The sequence below is a fragment of the Onychostoma macrolepis genome, chromosome 09, assembly GCF_012432095.1.
Source record: "Onychostoma macrolepis isolate SWU-2019 chromosome 09, ASM1243209v1, whole genome shotgun sequence".
NCBI lineage: Eukaryota > Metazoa > Chordata > Actinopteri > Cypriniformes > Cyprinidae > Onychostoma > Onychostoma macrolepis.
The window spans coordinates 16,742,789-16,753,462 of NC_081163.1; the positions used below are offsets into that span (position 1 = coordinate 16,742,789).

The 10,674-nt window shown below is 35.7% G+C and overlaps 1 protein-coding gene across 2 annotated transcripts; it reads left to right on the plus strand.

Annotated features, from left to right (window-relative positions):
- The first annotated feature begins 387 nt into the window (after positions 1–387).
- Positions 388–4,724, plus strand: mmadhcb (metabolism of cobalamin associated Db). 2 transcript variants are annotated; one of them, XM_058785961.1, is made up of 8 exons: positions 388–502; positions 1,140–1,178; positions 1,338–1,476; positions 1,654–1,871; positions 2,865–2,973; positions 3,285–3,415; positions 3,898–3,984; positions 4,067–4,724. In XM_058785961.1, exons 2-8 carry the CDS (start codon positions 1,170–1,172, stop codon positions 4,259–4,261), a joined length of 888 nt encoding a protein of 295 aa, XP_058641944.1. In that variant the 5' UTR covers positions 388–502; positions 1,140–1,169; the 3' UTR covers positions 4,262–4,724. The 2 variants fall into 2 exon arrangements, with proteins under 2 accessions (XP_058641944.1, XP_058641943.1); XM_058785960.1 differs by lacking the exon at positions 388–502 and adding an exon at positions 617–1,024.
- Positions 4,725–10,674: the final 5,950 nt, after the last annotated feature.

Sequence of the window (10,674 nt, forward strand, 5' to 3'; positions counted from 1 at the left end):
AAGGCTATATTCACATGGTTGTTTCTGTTACACCTCCAGTGCTTTCCCCACTAAGAAAAAAAACACACTAATGCCTTATATAAGTTCTATAATTTGGACTGTTACACAAAGTCAAATATTTACTGTGCTGTCATTGCTTGCTTGAAAAATATGAAAATAATTTCATTATTGTAATGTCAAAATAAAATAATAAAATCAAAATCAAATCAAAAAAGAGTATAACTGTTACCAGCAGATAAAAATAGTCTTTTAGTTTTATTAAATTATGATTATTTTTATGGTTAAAGAGTGAATAGTGAATAGCTAATTACAAATGTCTGTTATATGCTTGAATGGAACCCAAGAAATGTTTTGTATGTTCTTCTGACATCTAGTGTATCTGTAAGGAAGTTCATGGACGTTCTTGTTTGTCCATTCCACGCCGCCGTTGTTACGTAATCAAAGGTTAAACAAGACTAGCTTTTAGGAAGCTAACAGCTAACGTCAATCTCACAAAATTCAGGTAATCACACATAAATTTGTTACATTTGAATATCGTTACTGACTATTCACAAATAGAGTTCCAGATAATGCGAAACACAGCATACTTTCAGCATTTTTCGACTGATTATTAAATGTAACCTCAACTTAGTTTAGCCACTGGGCTAGTGAGACATGCATAAATATTAAGAAATGTGTCATTAACTGTTTACTTATATTTAATATTTTGTTACATTTTTTAGATTCATTTTTCGACGAATGGATTAGTTTTGTAATGTAGTTACATTTATTTTTGTGTAGCTTTATTGTCACTATCTGAGCTTTCTTTTGGTTAAAAACACGACAGAAGCTGCTTTATTACACCTTGCATGTTTTTAACAACCATGTTGTTATTGTTTAGTCCTCAGCAATAAGAAGAAATTATTCAACACAGGATGAACTAACAAAATTTGCATTTTCTTTAAAGCACCTTTACAGGGCTGTTTAGCTCTTCTGTAAACAAAGTTTTGGACATATTTTGCTATCATCCATGTTTTCTTGTGAGGTACCTAATTAACCTATGCATTTGTTGTGTGTAAATAGCAGTTTGTTTTTCTTTATTTGAAAAACTCATAGCCTTGTGGCTGTATTAATGTTTTATTTATTTTTTCCACCCACAGGTGAACTGTAAACAAGAGAAGCCCAACAGGATGACCAGTGTGAGTGTATTGTAATTGCTTTGTATTATGCAAGGTGGATCTATGTAAACACAACACAATCTAACATCATATATGATAAGTTATTCTCATTTACATCTTTTTTGTCTACATTTTTGATGTTTATAAGCTTGTATGTAAGTGCTTGCTGTGTTTTGTCAGGTGCTCTGCAGCAGAGCTCGGCTGGTGACATACCTGCCAGGGCTTCACGTTCTAGTTCATCGTGTTGTTGGAGCCAGGACTTTCTCCGGGGCGTCCGGCTCAGATGAGGCACACCTTCACAGCAGTACCCCTGACACTGGTAAATGAGTGTATTCCTCTGTAGAACACTAAATCAACTGTTAGCGTCCAGCATAATAGTTAATGGCAACTTGATTAAAGCATATTTTACATATGGGCTAATAACAACATTTGCTCTTGTACTCATGTTTTCACAAGGTGTTTTCTAATGATGTGTGTTTGATGTTTCTGTGAATAGCACAAAGGACAGTGTGGCCGGACGAGACCATGGGCCCGTTCGGACCTCAGGATAAGCGTTTCCAGTTGCCGGGTAACATGGGTTTTGACTGTCATTTGGAGGGTCCAGAGGAGCAGAGGACCTCACCGATCCACAGCGTGATGCCAGACGTGCTCACTGCTCAGTCCAGCAGCGATAGGCACAACTTCATCCTGGCCCAGTTCATCAATGAGCTTCATGTATGATGCTTTCAGAGTAATTTGAATTGACAGAATAAACAAATTAGTAGTAAAATTATAACTTTATTAATGGTTGTGAAGTCATTAATGATCACTTAAAAATGTGAATTTGAAAAACAAAAGACTGTACAATCATTAATTAATGAATTTATTTATTTTTGTTATTTGTTGCTTATAAGTGTTATCTCATAATAAATGTAAGCTCATACTATTTGTATTAAAATGTAAAATATTATGTGATGCAATGGTGTTCTTGTTCCTACACCACCGTTTAAAAGTTTGGGGTCAAGTAGAGTAGTTTCTTTTGCTAACCAAGGCTGCATCAAAAATGCAGTAAAACAGTAATAATGGTGAAATATTATTAAAAATTAAAATATTACTATTTGAAAGTATTTTAAAATGTAATTTATTCCTGTGATGCAAAGCTGAATTTTCAGCAGGAATTACTCCAGTCTTCAGTCTCACAAGATCCTTCAGTAATCGTTCTAATATGCTGATTTGTGGCTCAAGAAACATTTCTTATTATCAATGTTGGAAACAGTTGTTCTGTTTAATATATGTGACCCTGGAGCACAAAACCAGTCATAAGTAGCATGGGTATATTTATAGCAATAGCAAAAAATACATTGGATGGGTCAAAATTATGGATTTTTCTTTTATGCCAAAAATGATTAGGATATTAAGTAAAGATAGTGTTCCATGAAGATATTTAGTAAATTTCCAACCGTAAGTATATCAAAACTTAATTTTTGATTAGTTATATGCATTGCTAAGAACTTCATTTGGACAACTTTAAAGGCGATTTTCTCAATATTTTGATTTTTTGGCACCCTCAGATTTCAGATTTTCAAATAGTTTACCTCGGCCAAATATTGTCCTATCACAACAAACCATACATCAATGGAAAGCTTAAATTTTTTATAAAAAAAATAAAAAAATAAAATACTAACCCAAACTTTTCTCTGTTTTTCTATATGTTTTTTTTTTTTTTAGGAAAGTGATAAAACACACACAGAACAGAACGTGGATAAAGCAGAGCACTTTTTCGATCATTCCAGTGTGGAGTGTGCCATTCAGTCTTGCCCTGAATTGTTAAAGAAAGGTCTGTATGTTGTTGTTTTAGAGTGTTTGAGTTGATCAGATTTAACATGGACTGCTATAAAGCACTGTGACTTTTGGCTAAGGTTTTTGGCAGTAAGGGTCAGCTCATTTATAATGGTTCAATGTAAAATGTGACCACAAGAGGGTAGCATTTCCATATGTATTTTAGGCACTGAATGGTGGTGGTGTTCTATATCCCAAAATGTTATAGTATGTAATAATTATTTTAAGATATTTTTATTTTCTGTAGTGTAGCTATCCTGTGGTTATTGTTCATTAATATGTGCGTTCCCTGTTCATCATCTAATTCAGATTTTGAGTCCATTTTCCCTGAGGCCCCGTCGACCGGCATGATGGTGGTCACAGTGACTCAGAAAACACAGAACGACATGACGGCCTGGACTGAGCAAGTGGACCGGGAGAGAGAAGAGCTGCTCTCTAAAGTGAGTTGATCTAGGTATATAATACAATTATTATAAATATGATTTCTGTACACACCATGCCTAACTGAAGCTGCTGTCAATTAGTAACATAGCTCCTGATTAATTCATCATATTTAGCCCTTCTCTATGGTTTGGTATTGTCCTTGGCCAAAGTTATGTGGCTTTAGATCAATGAAACTCCTTCAGAACGTGTGTGTACGAGAGGCAGAGCTTTGTGACTCAGCAGTTCATGCCTTCGGCTCTCCGTGTTATTTACTGTCTGCTTCACATCACTGTGGCGTTCCTGTCTAATTGGCGTGGAGCCATGCTGTAGGAATGCTGCAGGCACTGTATTATTCTCATGCTGTTATTTGTTTGTGAGCTGCTGCATTCAAAAAGGAAAGATTTATAACTAAGCATGTGCCAAAACAGTGTAAGCAGAACTGATTGGAAGCTCCATGGTTAGAGCCATTCATTATTGTTGTTAATTGTGTTGTATGCAGTTTGTTGCAGGTGCAAAGGAGATATGCCATGCTCTCCGAACAGAAGGATTCTGGGCTGATTTCATTGACCCATCGTCTGGACTTGCAGTAAGTGATATAAACTTTTTCAATCTAAAAACATTTAAACATTTAATCTCTATGTATCTGTATTGCATTTCTCTCTCCTCAGTTCTTCGGTGCATACACAAACAACACGCTCTTTGAAACGGATGAAAGGTATCGCCATCTAGGTTTTCAGATCGAGGACCTGGGCTGTTGTAAAGTGATTCGGCACGTCATGTGGGGGACGCATGTTTTTGTCGGCACACTTTTCACCACAGCGCCACCCAACAGCCAGATCATGAAGAAGCTACAAGGGAACTAAAGTTAAATAGTTAAAGATGCTGAGTCAGCTTGTGAACACTATTAATATCAAAACCAAACCTCACCTTTGAGATGATTAGCACAATCAAAACACACTTATATCCTATAATGTACTTAGTGAAGTTGCCCAATGGCTGCTGCTGGAAATGTGTATTTATTTTTGTAGATCAAAAAGCACTTTTGGTGTGACTTTTATTTTGGGTGCGTGTACTACGCAGGGACGTTCTGTATCACATGTCCAGCATCTTTCAGTATCTCTCTTCCTCTATGTTGCCTTTCTTCTACTACAGACCTCAAAGGAACTAAAATGTGACCATTCAAACGTGTATTTAATATTTTTTTGTCCATACATCATATTTAAAAAGTTTTAGTAGTGATTAAAGCTTTCAGTTTAATTCTGTATTGTCAGATTTCTTCATAGCTTCATGATAGGCACAATAAATAAGGAGTGTTACTGGCTGTAATTTTGGTTTATTGTTTGTGTGAACAGTTTGGACCTGATGACCTTTATGTAAAACCATCCATTAATCTAAATGGTTGAGCTACCAAGATATAAGGCCTTCATCACTCAGTAGTGACATGCATTTCAAGTGAGTAGACCTGGTAAATGTAACTAGAGTTAGACTGATAATTGGTTTGACTGAGATCTTTTATACTCTTGAAGCAAAACATAAATAAATAAAAATAATACTGACCTCAAACTTTTGAACTGTAGTATACAGTGCCGTGAAAGGGTTTTTGCACCCTTCCTGTTTTTGTTTTTTGTTTTTTTTTGCATATTTGTCACACTTGAAAGATTCAGATCATCAAACAAATTATAATATTACACAAAGATAATGCAAGTATATACAAAATGCAGTTTTTAAATGATTTGATTTATTAAGGGAAAAAAGCTGTCCAAACCTACCTGGCCCTATGTGAAAAATTAATTGCCCCTCTTGTTAAATCATGAAAGAACTGTGATTAACCACATTATTAAGTTAAATTTCACAAGCCAAACCCAAGCCTGATTTCTGCCAGACCTGTTGAATCAAGAAATCACTTAAATAGAACCTGTCTGACAAAGTGAAGCATGCTTAAAGAGCAGCACATCATTCCACGATCTAAAGAAATTCTAGAACAGATGAGAAACAAAATAGTTTACATATCAGTCTGGAAAGGGCTATAAAGCCATTTCTAAGGCTTTGGGACTCCAGCAAACCACGGTCAGAGCCATTATCCATATAACCAACACAGCATTTCATAAAAAGAACATCATACCAACAGTCGAACATGGTGGTGGTAGTGTGACGGTCTGAGGCTGCTTTGCAGCTTCAGGACCTGCATGACTTGCCATAATTGATGGAACCATGAATTCTGCACTATATCAGAAAATCCTGAAGGAGAATGTCCAGCTGTCAGTTTGTGACCTCAAGCTCAAGCACACTTGGGTTATGCAGCAGGACAATGATCTCAAACACACCAGAAAGTCCACCTCTGAATGTCTCAAGAAAAACAAATTTAAGGTTTTGGAGTGGCCAAATCAAAGTCTGGACTTAAATCCAATTGAGATGCTGTGGCATGATCTTAAACAGCCCATTCATGCTCGAAAGCCCTCCAATGTGGCTGAATTAAAACAATTCTGCAAAGAAGAGTGGGCCAAAATTCCTCCACAGCGCTGTGAAAGACTCATTGCCAGTTATCGCAAACGCTTGATTGCAGTTGTTGCTGCCAAGGGTGGCACAACCAGTTATTAGATTTAGGGGGCAATTACTTTTTTCACGTAGGGCCAGGCAGGTTTGGACAGCTTTTAACCTTAATAAATGAAATCATTATTTCAAAACTGCATTTTTTTTATTTACTTGGGATATCTTTTCACATCACTGTTGTTGTAAATATAAGTAGATGCATCTTATGTTTTTATGGGTGTAGGCTGCTGATAATTTATTTATTATAACTTACTATAACTATACTATAAAACGTATTAGTGTCAATAAAAAAAGTTCAGTGAATTATCTTTCTGGGTTTTAGTCTATAACCTACAGTATATGGTGGATGTTTTGGCCTTATTAGCCTGAAGCGATCAAAGCGGGCAGCTGCTGTTGTCAATGTCTCACGGGTGTCATTAGAATTCATTCAGACGCACAACAGATGGACTATAATCATTCTTCTTTAAACTCTGACACTACCATTATTGTAGACAGTTCTTCACTCTCCGTAAGCACATGCTTGTCAGTGAATAATGCTTTTGAATCACGTGGCCCTTACAGCTGATCTCTCCTTGACGCAAAGTCACACACAAATTCTATAAAGGCTATAAAGTGTTTATTTATTTAAATACTTTGCTTTATATTAGTTGTGATCATTTGCTTTTCAGTCCTTCATAGAACATCTTCTTGCAAACAATTTTATTGTGAGTGTATTGAATCCATATATACTGCACTGTGGTTTTCTTCCTGTGGTAACGTCATCTGATCTCGTTTAAGATATTAAACAAAATCCTGTCATGATGTGTGTGGTAATCAGAGAGTGCGGCTGATCAAAGCCGGGCTGTGTGTGTATGGTGACATGTTTTAGAGACAGCAGTCATCACCCCATGCCTGTCTGATGGACATGACTATCAATTAGATGTAACTGTCCTGCTAAAACTTGGGTCCTCCTCTTTGTTCGTTGGTTAATTTCACTCTTTAACTGTTTCACTGAATTCAAACTGTCAAACTGAACAACTCATTAACAATATGATTATAATGTCAGCTGGTCCTTTTATCACTCTAAAAGAACATAGTGTTTAAATCTATAAATGACCTTTGTGTTGTGAGGAAGCTTCTGTTTCCATGTCTCAACTTCACATATTGTGAAATTGCAGTGTATTGTGTTTCATGTATATGTAATGCAAAACAATAAAAGCTTTATTTTTTTCGTTTGACATATAAGTGCTGACCTATTGACCAAAAAAAAAAAGTTAATCAAATTTACTGTCTCACAGTTTTCTATTATTATTGCTGCTAATGTGTGTTACTGTTTAATATGCCCTAAATATAACTAGTCTTCTGCAATTTGTGAGGGAACAAAATAAGCAACATCCGCACTTTAAAAATTTTTTTTTTTAAAGTGGGGTGAAATAAATAACATTTATTAATTAAATGCATTTATCAAATCAAATCAAATAACTTTTTTTGTGACATAAATATGAATAAACTTTATGCTTGACTAAAGCATTTGCATTGGTGGAATGATTCAAATCACAGGAGAAAGTCAGGATCATACATTTTTAATTGGGGTTAGATATCTAGGTCAGACAGCCATCTTGTTGCTTTTCATGAAAAATAAATTATTCAAACAAACCCCACCCTCCCAACCCAATGTCTTCTAAGAATTATATTAGGTTTATGGATCTATGTATTTGATAAAGGTCTTGTTAGATCTGGGAGATAAATCCTTGATTTTTAAGAAACATGTAAACAGAAATGTTTGGTAAATACATACATATGTTCATTAGTAATAACAACAACAATAGTTGTCAGATGATTGATAGAATTAGGAATTACCAAATAACTAGAATGAGAAGGCATATTTTTGGAGTAATGTTGAAAAATGTATTGAAGCATAAGTGACAAGGAAGGACTAAACAATTCAAATTGATTCGAGACAAAGAAGTCAGACACAAGAAATGAAAGTATATCCACATAAATGAAAAGCAGTGTGAGTTGGGTGAGGGGTGCGGAGCACTTCTGTCTCCTGTTAGTAAAGTGACAGCAGCGCCAGGTCTGCAAAGCAAAGGAAAACCTGGTGTCAGAGGTCTGTTCAGACAATGGAACGTTCCCACTCGTTATCTGCCAACACTTTCCTGTTTTTAAAAAGCAGCTAAGATTTACATTGGCTTGGCCATGTAGAGATCTGAACCATCATGCACACAGTCAAAGATTTTTCTCTGCACTGGGCAAACAACGGAAGGTATTTCAGCACCGTATCTCTTGTGGTCATAACTTTTCCAAGTTGACCTGTTAACAAAGATTTGTGTTTTTAACTTGTGTCGGGGTGCCATGTTTCTTTTTGTATTGCAAAGATCAAGTTTTGTTGACTCAGAAGCTCTGTGTATTTGGACTCATGGCGAGCATGAACCGAACAGCAGCTGGTGTAATGCCAGACATAATGTGTGCTTGTTCATTCAGAGCTGCGTATTCTGACTCATAATCCTTTTAGGCTTTTCTCTGCTGGAATTTCATTGAATTAGACTCAGATTAGAATTTAATGAATTAGAAAACTCATAACGAGTGAGAGCTGCAGCTACACGCACAAAACAGCTGGATCTTCAGAAACAACTTTATTAGACTTTAGCAAACAGATGACGGTGATCACTGATAATAAGGCTCAAATGCTAATACTTTTTAGAGCAAGTAATTAAATAATTTCAGTATTCTGTAATATGTAGTAAAAATGTAAAGCGTTTTTCTTTTAGATCTGTCCTTTGGTTTCTGCCTTGCTCACTCTTTTTGTCAGTGTTTCTTGCAGTGCAGGTCAAACTCAGATTTTTGTTAGAATTTCAGAACACCAGAAGCTATTTAAGGATTGATAATTCATATTTTGGTGTATCCTGAGTCTTTATTCCCCTGAGTCTGTCATCATCGTGTAATTCAGTCATCGTGAAGCTGAAGCTGTGATTGTGCACTTCTCTCAGTCCAGTCCTTCCTCGAGTCTTCCCATCACACCGCAGCAGACTTCCAGTCTGTCCTGTGAGATTTTCCCACTGTCTCCGTCTTCCTCTGAAGACAGTTTTCACACTTACATCATTATCTGTTGTTGTCTCCACCCTGTCCTGGAAGCTGATAGTGTATTCACACACCAAAACAGCAGATACATTTTGTCCAGCATGCATGATTTATTCAGTCACAGATTATTAAATAAATATGAATTACTTTGAATCTACATGAAAGCCTGATGAGATCAAATCTTTGGTCAAAACTTCATTTGTTTGTGTTTTTATTTCTTACACTCACCAAAGCTGCTTTTTTGTCATCCAAAATACACTGTAAAAAGTGATAAGTTGACTTAACTTAAAAAAATTGAGGAAACCCGTTGCTGTAAAGTAAATGATAATTAAAAAAATAAGTTAATTGAATTGTCAAGTTCACTTAACTTTAAAAAAAATTATGATGTACTTAATAATTTTAAGGCAAAGGGTTTCCTCAATTTTTTTAAGTTAAACCAACTTATCACTTTTTACAGTGTACATTGAAGACAGTAATAATGTGAAATTCTTAAAAATCTAATATGCTGATTCAGTGCTCAAGAAATATTTTGTATTATTATCAATGCTGAAAACCATGATACAGCAACATTCAAAATGTTGGGGTATGTATAGGGTTAAAAATACTTTTATTCTGCAAGCATGCATTCAATTGTTTAAAAGTGACAGTAAAGACATTTATAATGTTACAAACGATTTCTATTTCAAATAAATGCTGTTCGTTGAACTTCCCGTCCTTAAAAAAATCCTGAAAAAATGCATCATATCAGAATGATTTCTGAAGGGTCATGTGACACTGAGTAATGGCTGCTGAAAAGGCATCATTTCCATTTAAATATATATTAAAAAAGAAAACTGATATTTTAAATTGTAATATTCCACAATATTAATGCAGCCTTGGTAAGCATGAGACAAAAACAGTATACATTTAACTGTACCAGTAATCATTGTTATGAGCAGTCTATTCTAAAATCACCATAAACAACTGCCTTATTATCTTGTGCAATATTAAACCTATATTTTTACGTGTGGCTCAGTCATGTTGAATGCAGACAGTTGGCATTTTCCCACAGTAAAGAAGGGCTGCGTTTGTTTCCATTGCTGCTCAATCTATCCCAAAGCTCGGCGGCAGAGTAATTAAAATCTCAGCATGGCCGTACTGAACAGGATATGCTGCCATGCCCTCCAACAATGAGGGTCATTCTTTGGACTCCAGGCCAGGTACCTGAAACCCAGCCTGCAACAGCTCTTGATCATTAAAAACATGTTACTGCTCATCTGGAAAGTCAGCTCTAGAGCGGAAATTTGACTTTGTATCGGCAGGGAATGAGCCGAGAAACTGGATTACTAAAGCAAGAAGCTGAAGGGAGCTTTTGTTTTGACTTGGAAACTTATCTGAACGTTTGTAGAAATTTCTTTTTGTTTCTTTGTTTTTTTTTTTTTTTCAATTCCTTTTAAATGCATTTAAAACCCTGCAGCTACTCTGTTGTATTGTATTATCACTTTTCTCTGATAAAGCCAACTTTATGTTACAGAAATCTATCTTTCTGCCATCACAACAGCAGATTGTTACTAAATGCCTCCATTAGGTTGACTTCATTTTCAACCTGTAGTCCATTTGGTGTTCACCTTTGACCTCTAGCACTGGGTTTAATGAGAGTTGTGTTTCCTCTTCTCTGCTGCATTTC